Below are 21,377 nucleotides of genomic sequence, written 5' to 3' on the forward strand. Positions count from 1 at the left end.
TATTTGAGGGTAACAAAAGTCTTCCCAGAGAAGATAACATTTAAGCAGAGATCCAAAGGCTAAGGAAGAGTTGATTAGGGAGAAGGGGACAGGAAGAGTATTCTAGGCAGAGGGACCAGCAGGGGCAAAGGACTAAGGCTCAGAGAATACGGCTCCTTCGATGAAATGAAAGTAGTTCAGTAGAGTTGAAGCAGTTTGACCAGAGTTAAAAGAATGGCAAGAAATGAGGCCAGATTGGGTGGGATCTTAAGAGTCAGGCTAAGAACTCTGAACTCTTCAGATAGTTTATTAAGGTTGACTTCTCCTCCGTGGGTTTCTATTCTGGCAGCTGGCTAGAAAGAAAGATTATGACAAGTGAGGTGTGGAAATCAGAGGGTATGCGAAAATTAAGTGACAGCTCTTTTAGGCTGTAAATTCCTCTTCCTGTATCATTAGTTTGCCCCACAATGCCATCTTGGGGTGGCATCTGAGAAGGTAAAATTTCAAAAGAGCTGTCCCAGGAATTCCCTGGTGGTCCAGTGGTTAGGACTCGGCCCTTTCACTGCAGTGGCCCGGTTCAATCCCTGGTGGGAGAACTAAGATCCTGCAAGACCTGCGATGTGGCCAAAAAAAATAAATAAATAAATTAGGTCAATGACTTCCAGAAGTAAACAGTAAGGGAGATACTAGGGCCCCATTGCTATGCAGCACAATAATGATGATACATGTAAATTAATATCAAATTAAATTTGTTCTAAGTTTCATTTTATTATAACACTAATTTCTATTCACTGAAGTCTGAGCAAACGTGTACAGAAGTCAGTGTTGCTAATTTGGTGATACACATTATTTTTAAAAATCAAAAGGAATATTACTCCCAATACTTATCTTCCTGTGCCAAACTGAAGGGGATAAAACACCTACTAGAAGCTGAAAAGAAGAGAGGCAAAACATGTTGTCTACTTGAGTTTATTCTGTTCTTTAAAAAAAAAAAGAAAAAAAAAAAAAAAAGAGGTTAGGGATGGAGGGGGAAATAACCCATAAACACTGTGAACCGGAACCAAGACTCCAAGACTTGGGCGTACTCCCCCTACCCTCAACCTCAGTTCTCCAAGAGACTCCCACCCACCCAATTTTCTTTTAAACAAGACACCCAAATCAGCAGCAAAGGTACCTGGGATAGTCACTGAGATTTTGAACACTGGGAATGGGAGGGAGAGAAGTCCAAAAAAATAGGAGTTGGGAAAAAAAGGGAAGGAATGAGGGAGAGGCTAGGCTCTGGAGGACGGAATTGGGCCATGAGAGGCTGAAGTGAGCCAGTACGGGGGTACCCCTCCTGACTGCTGCTGCCCACGTTCCCCAGGACCCCAGAGAGCCCCATGGTTTGTTCTGCAGTCCATCCTCTATTCCCCAAAGGCCTCACAGGCCCAGCTCCAAGTCCTCTAGCTCCTCCTCCAACGCCCTCCTCCTCGCTAGCTTCTCCAGCTGCTCTTTGCTGGGTTGGCTGATTTCCCCAGCCTGGATCCGCTGCTGCAGCTCTTCCACCTGCCGAAGCTTCTTCTTTAGGTTCTTTATCTTCTTGGCCTTCTCAGCAGTGGCAGCTGAGTCAGGCTGGTCGGAGGCAGCTGCAGGCGCTGCCCGGGAGGCCTGTGGGGCACTGGGGACCTGGGCTGTCTCTCCCAGGGACACCTTCTCGAGAGTCCGGCTCAAGGCCTCCGCCTCCCCTTTCTCTTGCTGCTGCCGCCTCTTCTCCTTCCGCTTCAGGTTACGTTTGGCTGTCTTGGAGAGGCCTGGTTCACCACCTTCCAGCCTGGATGGGGTGACCGGAGCAGTGGCCTCCGGGCTCAGGCCGGGGGGCAGTTCTGGTTTACTCTTGAAAAACTTCACATACTTGTTCTCATACCTGCGGGGAACAGTGTCAAAGAATCACTGACTTTTCGAGCCCTTTTCCTAACCTTGTAATTTACTTCACCCTTTTCACTTTCCTGCTTCCTTCCTCTGCTCTGCAGGTTGTAGGATCCCTAGGTCCTAAAGCTCTGGATCTCCGAATGTTATTTACAGGTTCTGCTGAACAGAGGCCACAGCAACAGGACTTGTCAGTCACTTGGTTACTCATCCTTCACTCATCCCTGAATCCCAGTCCCCTCCTTCCCTTTCCTAGGATCCTGGGATCAGGAAATTCTTCCCTGACCTCATAGGCACACATGTTCTTTCTTGCTGTAGGGACCCCATTAAATACTCCCTCCTCACGCCTAACCACGCACACTGGGACCTCCTCCTGGGGCACATAGCCTTCTTTCACCCTCCGTTGCTTTCGCCAGGTCCCGTCAGGTCGCTGTGTTGAAGCGATGTACTTGCCTGAAATGGGAGAATTAATTTGGAGAGTTACTCTTTCTAATTTTCAAATAGCTCCCAAGGTGAAAGAATGCATGAATGCACAGAGCATCCCCCAGCACCTTCCACTAAATGCATCCATTAAGGCATTCTTTTCTCATATCAACCCTCAATCCCACTCTCATTATTTACTGAGTGCTTATACACTGTATAATACACCATCCCTGCCCTCAGGGAGTGTCTACTTTTATAATCTAGTTGGCAAGACAGGGCAGGCATAGAGGAAGTTTAAAAAAAAAAAACAGCATGAGGACATCAAAGGACAGTACATGAATAAGAGGCTAAAAAGGGCAAAAACAGGAATCATAGGAAGGAGAAATGACCAGGGATGTAAAAAAGGGGAAGTTTTATTAAGGTGGATGGTGAAAAATAGGTCAACTTTCAGGAATCCATACTGTAGATATAAAAGCACCAGAACACAAGGCTATATGTAAAGATGTTTGCATTATAATAATGTTGCTGCATTATTTAAATTAGCCAAAAGCTGAAAGCAACTTGAATGACCATCAATAGATGAGTGACTAAATAGATGTGGGTCATCCGCATGATGGAACACCGTGCCATTATGAAAAAGTATGTTACATACAAATGTACTGACCTTGAATGGTATTCATGATATACTAAGTGAAAAAGCAAGTTGCAGAATAATGCGTAAAGATCCTCAAACTTTTTTATTTCAGAATCCCCCATACGCTCTTATTTTGTAATATTATGCATTTCACTGTGCAATCTTTTTTAAAAAAATCACATCTGTTAATCTCATCAGAAAACCCTTTACTGAAAAGCTGTCACGCTCCCAGGGGCAGATACAAGTTTTCCAAAATTCTAATTTCCACTTGAAGGCTTAAATCTTATCACTGGCAACAAACACTGTCAGTTGTTTTCCTTGAAATGACAGGCTCACTTCTTTCATTTTTCAGGAAAATGCCTATCAGGTACTCAGGTCTGAATTACTATAGTTTGTCAGTGGTTCTTTCAAGGAAAAATAGAGTTCCATGAAAAGGAAGCTTGTTTAGCTTACAACTCCAACAACTGCGCCAGTGCTTTTCCTTGAGACACCACTTCAGTGCGCAGCAGTGTTTCATGCTTACTTCCCATTTAATTCACAGAGAACTCTAAAAAGATGTGTAATTTTCAGTTATAAGATGAATAAGTTCTGGGGGTATAAGGTACAGCATGGTGACTATCGTCAGCAAAACTGAACTGTATACTTGAAAGTTGCTATGAGAGTAGAGTTTCAGTGTTCTCGCCATAAATCAATGAAATGATAATTATGTGAGGTAAAGGATGTGTTAACTAACCTTATTGTAGTAAACCTTTCGCAATATATATGTGTATCAAATCATCACCTTGTACACCTACAACATTGTACACAATGTTAAATGTCAGTCATATCTCAATAAACCTGGAAAAATAGATAAAAAGATGTATATTAAAGAGCCAGGGTTTAATAAAATTAATAATTTTTATTGCATCATCAAGGGTACTCTTAAGTGAAACTGGCATTATTTACTGCAAGCATGTGGCAGTGAAGAACACAATGACCAGTACGCTTTGGTGCCACCACCTTAATTAGTGCTAAGAGGCCAGCAGTTTTACCCACCATTGCTTTTGTACCCTCAGTGCAAATGTCAACCCACTAAAAGGGCAAATAACATCTCAGTATATTATCAAAATAGTTATGCTTGCAGACCTCCTGATAGGGTCTTAGGGAATCCTCAAGGGTCCTGGACAACATTTTGAGAACCGCTGGTGTAGAGGGTGCTCCCATTCTTGTTGGGGCGAGGAGCAGCACTTAGAGGTCCAGACAGTTTGTGTATAGGGGCAAAGAGAAAGGTGTGGAAGGACACATACCAAGATACCAAGACTTTAATGCTGGTTACCTTAAGAGGGATAACCTGGAAGAAGAGGTGGTAGAAACCATTAACCTTTAATAATATATTCTTTAAAAAAATACATATATATATTTATATCTTGTGTTACTCTTGTTTTTCTTTTTTTTAGTATAACTTTTTTTTTAGTATAACTTGTTAAAAAAAAAGGAAAAAGAAAATAAAAAAGATTAACAAAATAAAAATAAAAAGTCCAGTCCAGAGCCTCCCATGGGGATTATACATTATTACATGAATTGGGCTTTTGTTCAAAAGGCAAATATCATTAATAAATTAAAACTAAAACAAAAAATGTTAAAGAAAATGGGTAAGATTTGACAGGTAGAGGGGATGGGAGAAAGAACAAACATGCGCCAAGAAAGACTTGGATGTGGGGATGGCCTGAGTATGTAAAGAACAGAAAACAAGAGTCCAGGAGAACCAGACAGTTCATGATGGGGAATAACATGAAGCTAAGTTGAAAATTGAAAATGGGGCCAGACCTTAGAAAGCCTTAAAAACAAGGTCAAGGAATTTGGAATTTATCTGGTGAATAAAAGAGGGCCACTGAGGATATTGTTTGCCGAGCTGCAACAGTTTAGAGACAAGAGTAAAAATTCAAGAAGGAAAACACAGGGACTTCCCTGGTGGCCCAGTGGTTAAAAATCCACCTGCCAATGCAGGGGACACGGGTTCGAGCCCTGGTCCAGGAAGATCCCACATGCCGCGGAGCAACTAAGCCCGAGAGCCACAACTACTGAAGCCCGCGCGACTAGAGCCCGTGCTCTGCAACAAGAGAAGCCACCGCAATGAGAAGCCCATGCACTGCAACGAAGAGTAGCCCCTGCTTGCCACAACTAGAGAAAGCCCATGAGCAGCAACGAAGACCCAACACAGCCAAAAATAAATAAATAAATAAATTTAATTATTAAGAAAAAAAGAATGAAAAAACAGAGACTCTACAGAGGGAGAACTGAGATTAGAGCTGGGCTTTGAAGAAAGAGTCAAACTAAAGTAAATGAAAAGGGAAGCAGGGAGATCAGCTCACTACTTTGCAACGACCTAGACGGGTGGGAGGGATGCTCAAGAGGGAGGGGATATGGGGATATGGGGATATGGGGATATATGTATGAAGATTCACTTTGTTGTACAACAGAAACTAACACAGGATTGTGAAGTAATTATATTCCAATAAAGATGTATTTTAAAAATTAATTAATTAATATATTAAAAAAGGGAAGCAAAATGGATTCTAAACAGAATCCTATTCTAAAACAAAATTTCAGACGTGGGAATGCAGATGGCATGGGCAGGAGACAGTGAGTAGACTAGCCTGGCTGAGTCAGGGCTGATGTAAAGTAAAAGAGAATGTTCAGATCTTGAAATGCCAGTTAAGGAGTTTAATATCTGGCACATGGCATGCATTCAATAAATATTTGTCAAATGAATGAATCTTTTATCCAAAGCAGAGTTTTAGGGCAACTAATCTGGCATGATGAAAAGATGAATTGTTAAGAGAAAACACTGGAGACTGGGGCAATCAGTTAGGAAAAAAAGACTGCAATAAGGGGGCTTCCCTGGTGGCACAGTGGTTAAGAATCTGCCTGCCGATGCAGGGGACACAGGCTCGAGCCCTGGTCCAGAAAGATCCCACATGCCGCGGAGCAACTAAGCCCGTGCACCACAACCACTGAAGCCCGTCCACCTAGGGTCCGTGCTCTGCAACAAGAGAAGCCACCGCAATGCGAAGCCCGTGAGCAGCAATGAAGAGTAGCCCCCACTCACGGCAACTAGACAAAGCCTGCGCACAGCAACGAAGACCCAATGTAGCCAAAAAGAAAAAAAATAAAATAAGTAAATTTTTTAAAAAATCATCTTTCAAAAAAAAGACTGCAATAATCCTGGCATGAGAGACAGAACTGGCTGAGAATGGAAAGGAAGAGAATGATGCCAGCCACGTTATCAAAGGATCAACCTCACTTGGTAATTCACTGACTGGGGGAAGCGTAAAGAGGTTAAAGCCAAAGACACTTCAACACACTTCGTTTTAGCAATGCCAATCTTGAAAATTTAGCATAAGGAAATAATTCCAACAGGAAAAAACGAAAACAGAAAAAAGAAGAAAGGGACAGTAATCATGTGAAAACTATAGCATTATTTATAAATAGCTAAAAATTAAAAACAAACTTCACATCCAGTTATACAGGAGTGGTTTATAATATAGCCATTAAAAATAATGACAAAAAAATTTTAATCATTAATATGATATAATGGAATATAAAACATAAAGTTATATACGCTATGATTTATTATTAAATGTTATGCATATTCATAAGTTTAGAAAAGAATGTGCAATATGGAAAGTTATGTTGGTGATTGGCTTATAAATAACTTTTCCTTTTAAAAATTCCAATTAATGTTGTTGCTATACTGTAGGTTTTTAAAAATCTCATTTTGGGTTTCAAATCCAAGCGGCTTTGGAGAACGAGTACACAAAGGAGAGTGAAATTACTTTTGACCAGGTAAAGTAAAAATTTTATGGAGGACAAAGCATCTTTGTGATCTTTGGAAGATGAGCAGGATTTAGACAGGTGGACGTAGGGGTGTGGTTATGAGGAAAGAGGAGAAAGGGAAGTATTTCAGGCTTATAGGACAACATAAACAAAGGGACAAATCAGACTAGTCATTCCCCTACTTAAAATTCTTCCTGGATTCCTGTTGCCCTCAGGGTATTTACATGGACGATGGAACCACACACAAAGGCCTTCTTGACCCAGCTCTTGCTAGTCTCCAGCCTCTTCATACCCAGTCATTCACACTCTCTGCTCCAGCCACTGAAATAGCCACAAATCTCACCTGACTGTGTCTTTATTCTCTATGCCTTTTTGCTTTTACTTCCTTTGGCTTGGAATAGACTTTTCTTGATTCTTATCTTAGTTAATGCCTATTGGTCTTTAAAGGTCGAGTTCAAGTATAAACTCCTCAGTGAAGTCTTTCCTGACCTCCCCACCCCAAACCAGTTTAGAAGTTGCCCTTTGTGCACCCACAGCACCTGTTGTGGCCTTTTATCATGATCTAATGTTTAAAATAATTGTTTGCTTGCTTAAGAGCAGAAACTTTGCCTTTGGTCTTTGAAGCAAAGGGCCTGGTCCATGGAAGACTGTAATTAATTCAAATTAATGAATAAATAAAGTTAAGCATCATGTTAGGGAATAGCAAGAATCCAGTATACTCTGGCAAAAAGCATATGTAATGGAAAAAGAGACTAGAGGTAAATTAGTCAGAATATGAAAGGTATCCAATCTCGAGTTTGGACTCAAGCTTCAGAAGGTGGGAGAACACTGAAGGCCATTAAGAGAGTGCAGATGATCTGCTCAAAGCATTGCTTTAAGAAGATTAACCTGAAAAATGTGTAACATAAACTAAAGGTAGAAAAAAATGAAAGCAATAGCTGCAATGTGAGAAGACTTGATTTAAATGGTCTCTATAAGTGTTGAAAAGAAAATGAAAGAGAAATTCATTATGAAGAATAAGTAGTCAGGATCTGAAGACTGCCAAGATTTGAATGAGAGAGAGGAAATCATTGTGCTACAGTGGATTTAATCTGGTGCTTTTCACATGTTTTCTCTTATTTTTCACAACATCCCTGTGGGCATGTAGGGCGTATAGTAATAACATTATTCACACATGGATTTTAAATGTTTATTGAGTACTTGCTGCTGTGGCAGGCAATGTAACAGGAGCTAGGGATACAACAATGAATGAATGAATGAATGAATGCCTTCTTGGAGCATGCATTCTAATTAAAAAGAAAGATAGGGCTTCCTTGGTGGCGCAGTGGTTAAGAATCCGCCTGTCAATGCAGGGGACACGGGTTCGAGCCCTGGTCCAGGAAGATCCCACATGCCGCGGAGCAACAAAGCCCACGCGCCATAACTACTGAGCCTGCGCTCTAGAGCCTGCGAGCCACAACTACTGAGGCCCACGTGCCACAACTACTGAAGCCTGTGTGCCTAGAGCCTGTGCTCTGTAACAAGAGAAGCCACTGCAATGAGAAGCCTGCGCACCACAACGAAGAGTAGCCCCCGCTCACCGCAACTAGAGAAAGCCCATGCGCAGCAAGGAAGACCCAACGCAGCCAAAAATAAATAAATTTATTAAAAAAAAAAAAGAGAGTCCATAGGAGAAGACAACTTTGTGAAAATAACTAATTCAATTCTAGACAGGCAGTGTTTTTACATGGAATTAAGGAGAAAGGGACAATGCTAGAAACATACATTTAAGTACACTGCAGAGATTATAGTTGAAGGCTTAAGACTAGTAAAGATGGCAAATGCGTGGATGGACCTAGATCCTCTCATACAGAGTGAAGTAAGTCAAAAAGAGAAAAACAAGTATCGTATATTAACACATATATGTGGAATCTAGAGAAATGGTATAGATGATCTTATCTGTAAAGCAGAAATAGAGACAGAGACATAGAGAACAAACGTATGGAAAACAAGGGAGAAAGGGCAGCGTGGGTGGGATGAACTGGGAGATTGGGATTGACATATAAACACTATTGATACTATGTATAAAACAGATGACTAATGAGAACCTACTGTATAGCACAGGGAACTCTACTCGGTGCTCTGGGGTGACCTAAATTGGAAGGAAATCCAAAAAAGAGGGGATATATGTATACATATGGCTGATAAACTTTGCTGTACAGCAGAAACTGACACAGCAGTGTAAAGCAACTACACTCCAATAAAAAATTAAATAAAACACAGCAAAGAAAAAGACTAGTAAAGATGGAGTGTGAGAAAAGATAGGGCAGGGCTTCCCTGGTGGCGCAGTGGTTGAGAATCCGCCTGCCAATGCAGGGGACACGGGTTCGAGCCCTGGTCTGGGAAGATCCCACATGTCGCGGAGCAACTGGGCCCGTGAGCCACAATTACTGAGCCTGCGCGTCTGGAGCCTGTGCTCCGCAGCAAGAGAGGCCGCGATAGTGAAAGGCCCGCGCACCGCGATGAAGAGTGGCCCCCACTTGCTGCAACTAGAGAAAGCCCTCGCACAGAAACGAAGACCCAACACAGACAAAAATAAATAAATAAATAAGTAAAATTTAAAAAAAAAAAAGATAGGGCAGAAGCTTCTTGAATGGCCATCCTAACTGGAAGCCCTCAGAGATACAAATAGCCCATTATCACAAAGGAATACCTATTTTATGTTATCTTGGTTTCAGTCTCTGGCCTCGATGGTGTCCAAAGGTAAAGTCAAAAAGAAGGGAGAGGTTTGCTGATTCCTAACCCTAGAAATAAAAACCATGGGCAGAATACCATGATTCTCAGTAGCATCTTTGAGAGAACCAGAAACTAGAGGTTAGAGACTGCTACTATAAGAACTTTGTAAGCTTTGTTATTTCCCCACATCTGCTATTTTGTAATCCTCAATCTATTTCCTTAAACTGAAAAGGGCTTTGTTTTCAGGGGTGGCAGGAAGACAGTGAAGAGACAACACAGCAAGGCTTGAAAGAACTCCAAGGGGTTAGGTGGAAGTGACTGTTAAAGGTGTGCTGAATCCCTGGGGCCTGTTTCAAAGTTACCAACGGAGATCTGGGTCACAGATCTGAGCCTGAGGATGACCTCAGGGCCAACAATTATAAGACTTAGACGTGGTTTCTTTTTTTCTTTTTTTTTTTTTTAATTAGTCATCCAGACATGGTTTCTAACATAGAGAAAATATTAAAAGAGAAGATCCAATCTGGAGGAATGACCTTGGAAAAACGGTCATGATTATTTTCCTCAAAAAAGAAAAGGTGTCAGCAACACTAGGAAATAATCCTTAGAAAAGAAGGACCTGGACAGTACTATTCCATGGAGACCAAAAGAGTTTGAAGTAACGGCAGGTGATTAACAGTATTAAATATTACAGAGAGATTAAGGAAAAGCAGAACTGAGTAGGAAAAGGTTATTGATTTTGGAAATTTGGAAATCCCTAATTATGTTCAAGAATACAGCCTCAGACAAGTAGAGTGGTCAGAAGCCAGACTATAAGTTAATTAAGTGCAATGAACGTTTATTGAAAGCCTCCTATGAGAAAAATACTATATGAAGTGCTATAGGGATTATCAAGATCAGTAAAATGGCCCCTACTGTCAAGAAATTTACAGTTTAAGTAAGGAAGAAGGTGGGCAAGTTAGGCAAACAAAGAATAAGACAAAAGTATAAATGTCTTAGGTATCCCTAAGAGACACTGACACATAACTAATAGGAGATTTCAAGAGAATAAATAACCACACCCCATTTGATGGGGGAAGGTGACAGGAAATTAGGAACATCTCAGGGACTTGACCTCAAAGAGTAGGAAGCAGTAGTAATAATAACAACAGTAAATCAGTGGCTGATATTTTTGCAGGCAGAGAAAGGAAGGGAAAGGGCATTCTAAGAGGAATAACAACAAGCAAAATGATGGCAGTGTAAAACCCACAGTACGTTAAGAACAATTAGGAGAGAATGTTTATTAATGAGTGGGTACTTTACACCAGGAACTTTACATACACTACCTGACTGAATCTAGACAATAGGTAGATTATTATGATCTACAGCTGAGGAAACAAAGTCTTCAAGAGGTTGAAGATATGTCCAAGATCACAAAGGCAGCATGTAGCTACAGTCTGAACTCAGTCCTGACGCCGAAGCTTACATACCAGAACACTTCTATTCCACCTGTTTTATACTATACTGCCCAGTTTCACTAGAGGGTTTAGGCAGAGATATAGTATGTGATGATACTGTATCGAAAAGTGGTTTGTGCTCATATTAGAGAAGAGTATCTTGAATGCAAAAGTGAATGGTCCATATGTAAATTTGATAGTCAATTCCGAAAAGATAACAGCAGCTACCCTTTATTGAGTGCTTGCTTCATGCCAAGGACAATACTTAGTGTTTTTGTGTGTGTGTATATATATATATATATATACATGTAATTTTTTTTTTTTGAGATTTTTTTGACATGGATCATTTTTAAAGTCTTTATTGAATTTGTTACAATATTGCTTCTGTTTTATGTTTTGGTCTTTTGGCTGTGAGGCATGTAGGATCTTACCTCCCTGACCAGGGATTGAACCCACAACCTCTGCATTGGAAGACGAAGTCTTAACCACTGGACTGTCAGGGAAGTCCCTGTTTATATATATTATTTCATTTTCACAACTCCATGAAGGATTATTCATTTCACAGATGATGAGAAATTTTTTTTTTTTTTTTTTTTTTTTTTTTTTTATTTTTGGCTGTGTTGGGTCTTCATTTCTGCGCGAGGGCTCTCTCTACTTGCGGCAAGCAGGGGCCACTCTTCATTGCGGTGTGCGGGCCTCTCACCATCGCGGCCTCTCGTGTTGCGGAGCACAGGCTCCAGACGCGCAGGCTCAGCAGTTGTGGCCCACGGGCTTAGTTGCTCCGCGGCATGTGGGATCCTCCCAGACCAGGGCTCGAACCCGTATACCCCGCATCGGCAGGCAGATTCTCAACCACTGCGCCACCAGGGAAGCCCCAGATGATGAGAAATTTAATAATTTGCCCAAAGTTACAATGTCAGTAAACTGCAGTAGAATTCGAATCCAGGCTGTGGGTTCCAAAGGCTGTGCTTTTTACACTACTATTGTGTATTGTGTTATAAGTGAAGAAGAACACCAGAAAGTTCAACCTCACTAGTAATCAAAGGAAATACAAATTAAAACAATAAAATATCATTTTTACCTATCAAAGCAGTAGAATTTTTAAAGATCAGAATACCAGTGTAGTCCAAGAAGTGATGAAACCAGTATATTCATATATTGTCAATGGTCAAACCCTTCAGAAAGCAATCTGGCTAACTAAGTGAGAGAGTATAAGGTAGTCCTATCATATAGCATTTCCTAAATATTGTTATGTAATAAAACACTACTTCTGTAAGATACTGTAACACTACTTCTGTAAGGTTACCCCAAAAAATTTGTTAAATAAGCTTGAGAAATTCTGGGTTAAACGTAGGAAAAGGGGCTTTCCCTGGTGGTGCAGTGGTTGAGAGTCCGCCTGCCAATGCAGGGGACATGGGTTCGAGCCCTGGTCTGGGAAGATCCCACATGCCGTGGAGCAACTAGGCCCGTGAGCCACAATTACTGAGCCTGCGCGTCTGGAGCCTGTGCTCCGCAACAAGAGGGGCCGCGATAGTGAGAGGCCCGCGTACCGCGATGAAGAGTGGCCCCCACTTGCCACAACTAGAGAAAGCCCTCGCACAGAAACGAAGACCCAACACAGCCAAAAATAAATAAGTAAAATTAAAAAAAAAAAAAGTAGGAAAAGATTTTTGTTCTTATCAGCAAGACTTAAATGAGTTATGTTCTCGTTCATGTAAATATTCCGATGGAAATGTGTTTTACAGTGTTTCCCTAATTTATTTGACCACAGGAAGCTTATTTTTATTTTAGTTTTTTATTTTACAGCACATCTCACAAGACTAATAAGTGTTCTGAGAATCATATTTGGGGAAGTACAGCCATTCGGTATGATCCAAATTATGTTAAATAGATATGCTATATATGTGCAGAGAAAGAAAAATAAAAGGAAATGTAACTGTAGTTATCTTTGGGCTCTGGAATTACCAAATATGCATGGGACTTATATTTTATACTAGTTATGAAAATATTTTCCAAGTTTTCTACAATCAATATAAATTAATTTTATAATTAATTAAAAATAAATAAAAGTTTGTAGCCTCCAATCCAGTAATTCGACTTCTGAGAAATCTGTCCTAACAAAATAACCCTAGGGCTTCCCTGGTGGCGTAGCAGTTGAGAGTCCGCCTGCCAGTGCAGGGGACACGGGTTCGAGCCCTGGTCTGGGAAGATCCCACATGCCGCGGAGCAACTAAGACCGTGAGCTACAACTACTGAGCCTGCGCTCTAGAGCCCGCGAGCCACAACTACTGAGCCCACGTGCCACAACTACTGAAGCCCGCATGCCTGGAGCCTGTGCTCCGCAACAACAGAAGCCACTGCAGTGAGAGGCTCACGTACCGCAACAAAGAGTAGCCCCCACTCGCTGCAACTAGGGAAAGCCTGCACGCAGCAACGAAGACCCAATGCAGCCAAAAATAAATAAATTAATTAATTAATTAATTTAAAAAAGGAAAATAACCCTAAATGCAGACAAAAATTTATGCACAAAAATATTCATAGAGTTCTTATAACAAAAATTCTGGAAACAATCTAGAAGTCCAATAACAGAAGAAAGGTAAGAGAGGGTGTATGCCCAAATAATAAAACACTCTGCCAGTATTTTAAAAGATGTTTTCAAAGAGTTTTTAATAGCAAGGAAAAATATTTATATGTCGTGAGGTTAAATGAAAAGGCAACACATAAAAATGTAAATACTGTCTGATTAAAAAACGTTTTAAAAATGCACAGAAAAACAGAGATCAGAAGGGTATATGCCTGGCTTCCCTGGTGGCGCAGTGGTTGAGAATCTGCCTGCCAATGCAGGGGACATGGGTTCGAGCCCTGATCTGGGAAGATCCCACATGCCGCGGAGCAACTAGGCCCGTGAGCCACAACTACTGAGCCTGCGCGTCTGGAGCCTGTGCTCCGCAACAAGAGAGGCCGCGATAGTGAGAGGCCCGCGCACCGCGATGAAGAGTGGCCCCCACTTGCCGCAACTAGAGAAAGCCCTCGCACAGAAACGAAGACCCAACACAGCCAAAAATAAATAAATAAATAAATAAATAAATTTATTAAAAAAAAAAAAGGGGTATATGCCAAATTTAACAGTGGACAAATTATATTGAACAAAAATTAAATAATTAAATTTGTACTTAAGGAGCAGTAATCTGCTAACAGTGTGTCAAATGAACTGAAACAGAGAGAGAGACAGAGGTAGGACAACTGTTTAGGAGGTCACAGCAATATTTGTAGGATAAAGGAAACTAGAATTTTATCAGGCACTTAGATTGACCCAAGTACTCTGCTTGATACTTTACACATGTAATCTATTCTAATCCATAATCTTTATAACATTAATAATTACAGAACCATTTCTTGGGTACTTTCTATGTGCTAGACATGTACATTATTTCATTTAAATTTTAATTCTCACAATAATCCTATGTTGTAGGAGTTATTATTCCTATTTCATTGATGAGAAAACTAAAGCTTGGATTCCCTAGGCTTAAAATTCCCAGGCCATGTAGCTAACAAGTATTGAAGATGGGACAAGGGTAACAACAGCAGAAACAGAAAATGATACTTTGACAACTGGAGGGTGGGGGGTAGAAGAGGGAGTAAAAGACAATGCAAAAACAACACCCCAGTTCATTTTGTTAATAACAACAAAAACACCTAGTGCTCTGATCTTGGTTTCCCACACCATTCTTAAGTAAAAGGAACAAGGGCTCCTTGGAGAAATAGCTGATTCTAGGACTGGGCCAGGAAATATGCAAGATGAGCCTGGAGCAGCTTCTAGTGCCAGAAAGTAAGAAAGAGCTAAACAAAACAAAACAAAACAAACAAAAAAAACCCCTACACTGATGGGGATATGTCAAAGGGACACAGGGCCAACCAAAAGAGCTCCCAATGTTCAAAGCTGAAACATTTGAGCAATAAAATAAATAAAATAACCTGAAGTTCATATTGATACACATAAATGATTGAATAAATAAATGGCAGAGAAGAGACAAATCTGTGCAGAAGAATTTCAAATGACGTGTATAAATACTCCATCCTTAAGGAAGGTAGCATTACTCCCCACTCTTTAAGTGTGGGCTGTGAATAGTGACTTTCTTAAGAGTACAAAATGGAAAGGAGAAGGGGAAAAAGTAACTTTACAGTGGAGAAACTTTACAAACACTACCTCAGTCAGGAGATCATGGTAAATATCAAGAGTAAAAAAATCTTTGTGATACTATGTATCCTCGATATGATATGATGAAAACATCACTTTACTTCAATGGTCCTCCCCTAAAAAACACATAACCCCAGTCTAATCATGAGACAAACATCAAATTCCAATAGAGGAGCATCCTACAAAAATAACTGACCAATACTCCTCAAAACTGTTAAAGTCATCAAAAACAAGGAAAGTCTGAGAAACTGTCACAGCCAATAGGAGTTTAAGGAGACATGAGAACTAAATGTAATATGGGATCCTGGATGGGATCCTGGAACAGAAAAAAAATTAGGTAAAAACTAAGGAAATCTGAATAATGTATGGACCTTAGTTAATAACAATGTATGAATATCGGTTCATCAATTGCAATAACGATACCATACTAATGTAAGATGTTAATAACAGGGGAAACTGAGTTTAAGGTATATGGGAACTGTCTGTATCATTTTCTCAATTTTTCTATAAATCTAAAACTGTTGTAAAAAATAAAGTCTATTTAAAATAAAGAAAGAGAGAAATGATGCAATAAGTTGATCTTGGGTTGGCTAGAACAATGGTGCCTTTAACAACAATAAGGAAGGAAAAACTGATATTGATTATGGTCAGACTGGATTTAAGGTGTGACAGTATATCCAAGAATGAAAGCTACTCACCACACAATTAGAACTGACAACTCAGGAGAGAGGCTAGTGCTAGAAAGAAACCATTTTGAAGAGTTAAGGAACAGGGAATTCCCGGCAGTCCAGTGCTTAGGATTCGGTGCTCTCACTGCTGTGGCCCAGGTTCAATCCCTGGTCAGGGAACTAAGATCCTGAAAGCCGCAAGGCCAAAAAAAAAAGGTTAAGGAACAAGTAAGCAGTGAGGAAATGGAAATAGTATGTGTGGACCTGATAGTCAAGAAATCAGGCTATGAACAGGAAAGAAACAGAAATAACAGACCTTGATTTCTCAATGAAACAGAAAATGAGGCCATTTGCCACAAGAAGGGGAATTAAAAGGGAAAGTCACCGAGAGCTGAGAAAGGTAGGGGAAATAGCCATGGTACAATGTAAGCAAACCAACAAAGAAGAATTGGAGAAAAGCTGTGATCTTGGCAGAAGTTAACATTAAGTTATATTATACTGAATGTGCTACTGTCTGTGCCTTTTCTCTAGCCATGTGCTGTGGCCTAGAAGCTGAAGCCAAGAAAACAGTTGATGGGTATGATTCAAGATAACAGAAGTGCTTGCTTAGTATTGAAGATCAAAATGAATGAGGAAAGCAATGAGGATAGTGACTGGTCACAGAGGTCTAGCAGGGTAGCATCAAAAGTAGTCATGAAGATACTGGTAGACTCAATGAAATGGGAAAGGTCAAGGACCAGAGAACCTATGGAGGGCAAAAAGCTGATTCTATGGGTGTGTGGAAGTAAAACAGGTGACTGGGTAAGGAAGCTAAAATAAGTGATGGGGAACACCTGAAGGGGGAAGCAGTGTCATAGGTGATGTCCTATGTAGTAGGATATGTAGTAGGTCCAGATTGTAGTGATTCTGATGTGTGGCTGGTTTGAAAATTCAAAGGAAAGTTAATGGTCTCATGCTGAGGAACTATACAATAAGAGTATTCCAAAGATGCTGAAGACACTGAGAATGAGTGGAGACACTGAGAAATAGAATAAAAGAAAAAAAAAAAAGAAAGATATGCTACATCAGGGTCCTTGTGGGCAGTGAATAATGGCCCTGAGGTTTTAGAGAAAATGCTATAATTGCATGGCAATACCTTCCATGAGAATTACAGTGACAGTGGTAGATCAATGATCTGGAAGTAGTAAGAGAAAGCAAAAAAGCAGTGTGATTCCTTCTCTTCCACACAGTCACAGAGAACAGAAGATACCTCTTGGTGGGAGGGTAGGGTGAGATGTGATATCTGGATGTCCGTTAAATCAGTTTAAAGAAAACATTAAGAATAAAGAGTGTACTGGACAACAAGTAATATTTTCAAAGCACACATTAAAAGAAGCAAACTGAAGAAGTACCTACTATGTAGAGAGCAAGAGAAGAGGTTGTACCATTTTGAAAGGTGAGGTTGCAGAGAAGTAGCAGAGACTTGGGTTGTCATTAGATACCATAGGAGAGGTGGGTTGAGATGTAAGTAACATGGAAAACAAGCAAAGCAAGAGGCATAAAAGGTGCATTTTAAAACAGACCGCATGTACCAAGGCACACACACACTGTCACTTCTACAGAATACACATACACAATGAGGGCTACAAAAAACAGCAATACCTTGCCTTGCACAGCATTTTATAAATTGCTTTCACATATACTATCTTATTTGACTGTCACTGGGTAGATATGCACATTTTTCTGAAGGTGAGGAAATTAGGATGGGCTATAGCCAAAATGAAAATCTTGATTTTCAGTTTTCAACACATAAACCTCACATACACAACAGATATTTCAGCATCTCAATCAGCCAGGTTGGAAAATCTTCTCTGATCAGAAGGCACAGTGGGTTCTGTAAACTTGTCACACGGCTTGAGAGGCCACTAGACACCTTCTTGTTCACCTTCTACCACCTTAGATCCCTCAACTCCCATCACCATCGCCAGAGAAGGTACAGAAGGGTGGTGCCACCAAGGAGAAAACTCTAGCTGAAAGTTGTATTAGGTTCCTCTTCCTTTCACACCTCTGTACCTCAGTGACCCAACAATGAAAATAAGGGAGAGTGGAAAAAAGAACTATGTACCAATGAGGAGGTCTCCAACAGATATAGCTTCGAGAAAAAGAATTTAAACGGGGCTGGGGTAGGGCAAAAAGCAGGTACACTGAGAGATGGGGGAGGGGAAGAGGTGGAGAGCAGGAATTGGAGGGAACTGAGAGTGGAGGAGCCCCCAAGCCTGAAGAACCCCAAAGAGATATGGCAGCTCCAACTTCTGGACAAAAGCTAAGGGCCCGTGAGGGTCCTGGAGCAAGGTCCAACATTGAACGACCTCACGGTTTGGGTGACCGGAAGCGGAGACCCCCAAACACGAGACCAGAAGGGGGCGCAGGTGACACCCCGTAGGAGAGAATGAATGGGGAAGGCGGTCCGGAGGGCGGGGCAAAGGAGGGGCCCCGGGATGGGCGGGGCACAGACCCCTTTCCAAGTCCGAACCCCTACCCCGAGAGCCCGGGGAGAAGCGGCTCCACGTCTCCCGCACTCACCGCCGGTCTCATCAGTTACATAGGGAGTCGCCATCTTGAAAACGCAAACCACTTCCGGCGTGAGCGGGCTGGGGTCCCGCCCCCCTCCCCACCGGAAGTGGAGTCCTGATCGTAGCAAGCCACCATTTTAGTCTTAAAGGAAGAGTGCACCATTTCGTAGACAGCAGTGAAGGAGGAGGAAGGGAGTAGAAGCTGAAGACTCTAAAAAATAAGAGCCGTGGGCTCTTTTACTGCCACTGATAGCATTACTGAGCGCCTGCTGCGTATACAGCAGTTCTCTGGGCGCCGAGAGAAGTTCCGAGGCACAGCCCCTCTCCTCAAGGCACTCTTCGACTGTCTAGGACCTGCGAGAGAAAAGGGGGCAAGGCCCACCTGCACCCAGAAAGGGCGGGGGGCGGCTAATTAATGAGGAAAAGAAGAATATTCAGGCCCTGGCCTTCGTCCAGGTCCCAGAGCAGCTTGGGGACATGGGGCGGGACAGGCAAACTCCGGGAACGCACTGGGGCGCACCGATGTTGGGGGCGAACGCAAGACCCCAACTAACCCTCTCTTAGAAGGTGGGGAGGTCGAAATCGCGTGCCGATTGCCCTTGGCCGCTCAGCTCAACCCTCTGGACGGAGAACCGAGAGAGGGGAGTGCAAGGCCGAAGGCGCTGCCGGTCGGTCACCTGTCCCCGCAGCCTCAGGGTTGCCGGCGGCTTCTACGGCTGAGGAGGCGCGGCGGGCCGGGCTGGGCGGGCAGCCCGGGCCTGGCCCTGCCCCTGGGGCGGCCCCAGGGACTCGGGCGGCGAAGTGACGACGGCCCAAGTTTGCTCTGGCCTTCGACCCGGGAGCCTCTTCGGTTTTGGCCCCAGGGTCAGAGGGCAAGGCGAAGGCTTCTGGGAGGACCCAGTTAGTATTCTAATTAACCTTGTCCAAGTCTCTGGGCGCTGGGGATCGAAGTCGGGGCAACGCGCCAATAATCTGAGCCGTACAGTCACTCCCTTTGCAGCCCTGCCCTGCCCCGTGCCTCCCTATTCTTTAGAGGAACCCAAACGTTCTCCCTCCCCCGCTCTTTTCAGCAGCTCTTGTTCCTTCTGGGCTAAGTCCTGCTAAACTCGTTTCCCTCACAGCTTGGGAGGGGCCGGCTGCAAGTTCCTCTCCTCAGGTGTCTGCCCTGCCCTCTTCCTGCCCCCCCCCCCACCATGTTGCTTTTTCCTCATCAACCCTTTTACCTTCCTCCAAATCCCCCACTTTGGCTTAGGTTAATGTCCAACAGAACCAGTTAGTGACCACCTCCAACACTAGGCTGCATGTCCCACTTAAGAAACAAACAGACAAACAAAAAACAAAGCAATGGCTGACTAGGAACTTATTAAAGCTTTGAAATGAAGCTTCAGAAGTTTTAGGGGGTCACAGCTTGGCTTCTCTTCCATACTCCACCTTCCTGAGTTCCACCAGAGGCCCAACTCAGAAGATCTCAAAAAGACTCATTTAAAAACCGATTTGCATTCAATACACTGTCATTGCAAGTGTTCTAACACTGCCATCCTTCATCCCTGCTTTTCTTTCACCAATTGTGCTTCAGCCCTGCTGGTCTAGTAACCTGTCCATAGCCTTGTTACTAAAGGTAAGAGTGAGCTGAAGCACGTAAAAAGTAGAGGGATGCGTTGGTACTGACTGTACTACCTGAGGAGTACTAGTGGGCTAATCAAAGGACCTTTCTGCAAGAAGCAATCCTAAAGTGGCCCCTGTTGACCACCCTACCCTAGGCCCCCCACTATGCCTTCAGACATCCTGCCTCAGCTCTGGGGTTGACGGGAAGTGAAACTCAATTGTCTGCCTAGCAGACCTGCCTGGGACCCAGCCCTGAACCCCGGATGTGTCCCCCACCACCCTGAAGAGGAAGAGGGGAACGAAGAGGCTGGGGAGAACAAGGCTGTTGTTTTTTCCTTTCCCTTTGTTCACTGCGGTTTCTTTCTTTCTGATTTTTATGATGTGGTTGATTAAAGAAATGAGCACCTGGAACTGTAGGCATTAGACGCCTCCTCCTTAGATGTTTCTTGGCCTTTCTTCCTCCCACCCCCACCAATAACTGACTGGGGTATGATGGAGCACAGATCCGAAAGAAGACGCAAGCCTAGAGTATGACCAATTCCATCTTATTGCTTATTAGAGAGATCACCTCATGCCCCACTTTGAAGTCTCAAAAAATGTCTTAAAAGGAGCATCTTTAACTTCATGTAGGAACATAGCTGAGGATGACAGAGTGAAAAAACACAGGTCGTACATAGGGTGGTAGCGCTGCAAGTGTTATTTGCAAGGAAAGCTGAGTGCCTTAAGGATTAGTATCATTCCAGCATTTCTAGATGAGGGGCTCAGGGGCAGAAAACTGATTGGAAGAGGAACTAGGGGACCTGTTCTTACTTATATTGTATGTTTGTTTAGGATGGCTTATACACATACCCACACAACCAAGCCACCGTTTGGTGCAGTCCTTAAGCTGGGCTATCTATGTCTTTGGCTGTCCTGCAGAACAAAGTACAGGACTTGGTGTGTAATAAACCTTCAGAAGTGCTTGGGGCTTCCCTGGTGGCGCAGTGGTTAAGAATCCGCCTGCCGATGCAGGGGACATGGGTTCAAGCCCTGGTCTGGGAAGATCCCACATGCCGCAGAGCAACTAAGCCCGAGAGCCACAACTACTGAGCCTGCAAGCCACAACTACTGAGCCCACGTGCTGCTACAACTGAGCCCACGTGCCACAACTGAGCCCACGTGCCACAACTACTGAAACCCACGTGCCTAGAGCCTGGCTCCGCAACAAGAGAAGCCCCCGCTCGCCACACCTAGAGAAAGCCCGCATGCAGCAACCAAGACCCAATGCAGCCAAAAATAAATAAAATAAATAAAATTTAAAAAAAATTTTTTTTTAAAAGTACTTATGATTTCATGACTGAGGAGGTCATGTAGGAAGGGGAGATGAAGGATGGGGAGTGTCCTTGTCTTTTTAAGATTAGAGGGGAGACAGGAGCAGAGAGACAGATCCTCTCCAACCGCTGCCTCAGA

At 42.7% G+C, this 21,377-nt stretch overlaps 1 protein-coding gene across 1 annotated transcript; it reads right to left on the minus strand.

Annotated features, from left to right (window-relative positions):
- Window positions 1–932: 932 nt before the first annotated feature.
- Window positions 933–18,427, minus strand: PYM1 (PYM homolog 1, exon junction complex associated factor). Its single transcript, XM_036867151.1, has 3 exons — window positions 18,334–18,427; window positions 2,244–2,337; window positions 933–1,882 (listed from the first exon to the last, which is right to left on the minus strand). Exons 1-3 carry the CDS (start codon window positions 18,365–18,367, stop codon window positions 1,399–1,401), a joined length of 612 nt encoding a protein of 203 aa, XP_036723046.1. The 5' UTR covers window positions 18,368–18,427; the 3' UTR covers window positions 933–1,398.
- Between the last annotated feature and the right edge of the window lie 2,950 nt (window positions 18,428–21,377).

The sequence above is a fragment of the Balaenoptera musculus genome, chromosome 10 (assembly GCF_009873245.2).
Source record: "Balaenoptera musculus isolate JJ_BM4_2016_0621 chromosome 10, mBalMus1.pri.v3, whole genome shotgun sequence".
In the NCBI taxonomy this organism is placed as follows: domain Eukaryota; kingdom Metazoa; phylum Chordata; class Mammalia; order Artiodactyla; family Balaenopteridae; genus Balaenoptera; species Balaenoptera musculus.

Excerpts from the sequence above, each read along its gene's own strand:
- PYM1 (XM_036867151.1), bottom strand. The coding sequence starts at position 18,367 with ATGGCGACTCCCTATGTAACTGATGAGACCGGCG. Across the intron at positions 2,338-18,333 it reads TGTAACTGATGAGACCGGCG|GCAAGTACATCGCTTCAACA; the intron begins GTGAGTGCGGGA and ends CTCCCATTTCAG. Across the intron at positions 1,883-2,243 it reads CCCCAGGAGGAGGTCCCAGT|GTATGAGAACAAGTATGTGA; the intron begins GTGCGTGGTTAG and ends TGTTCCCCGCAG.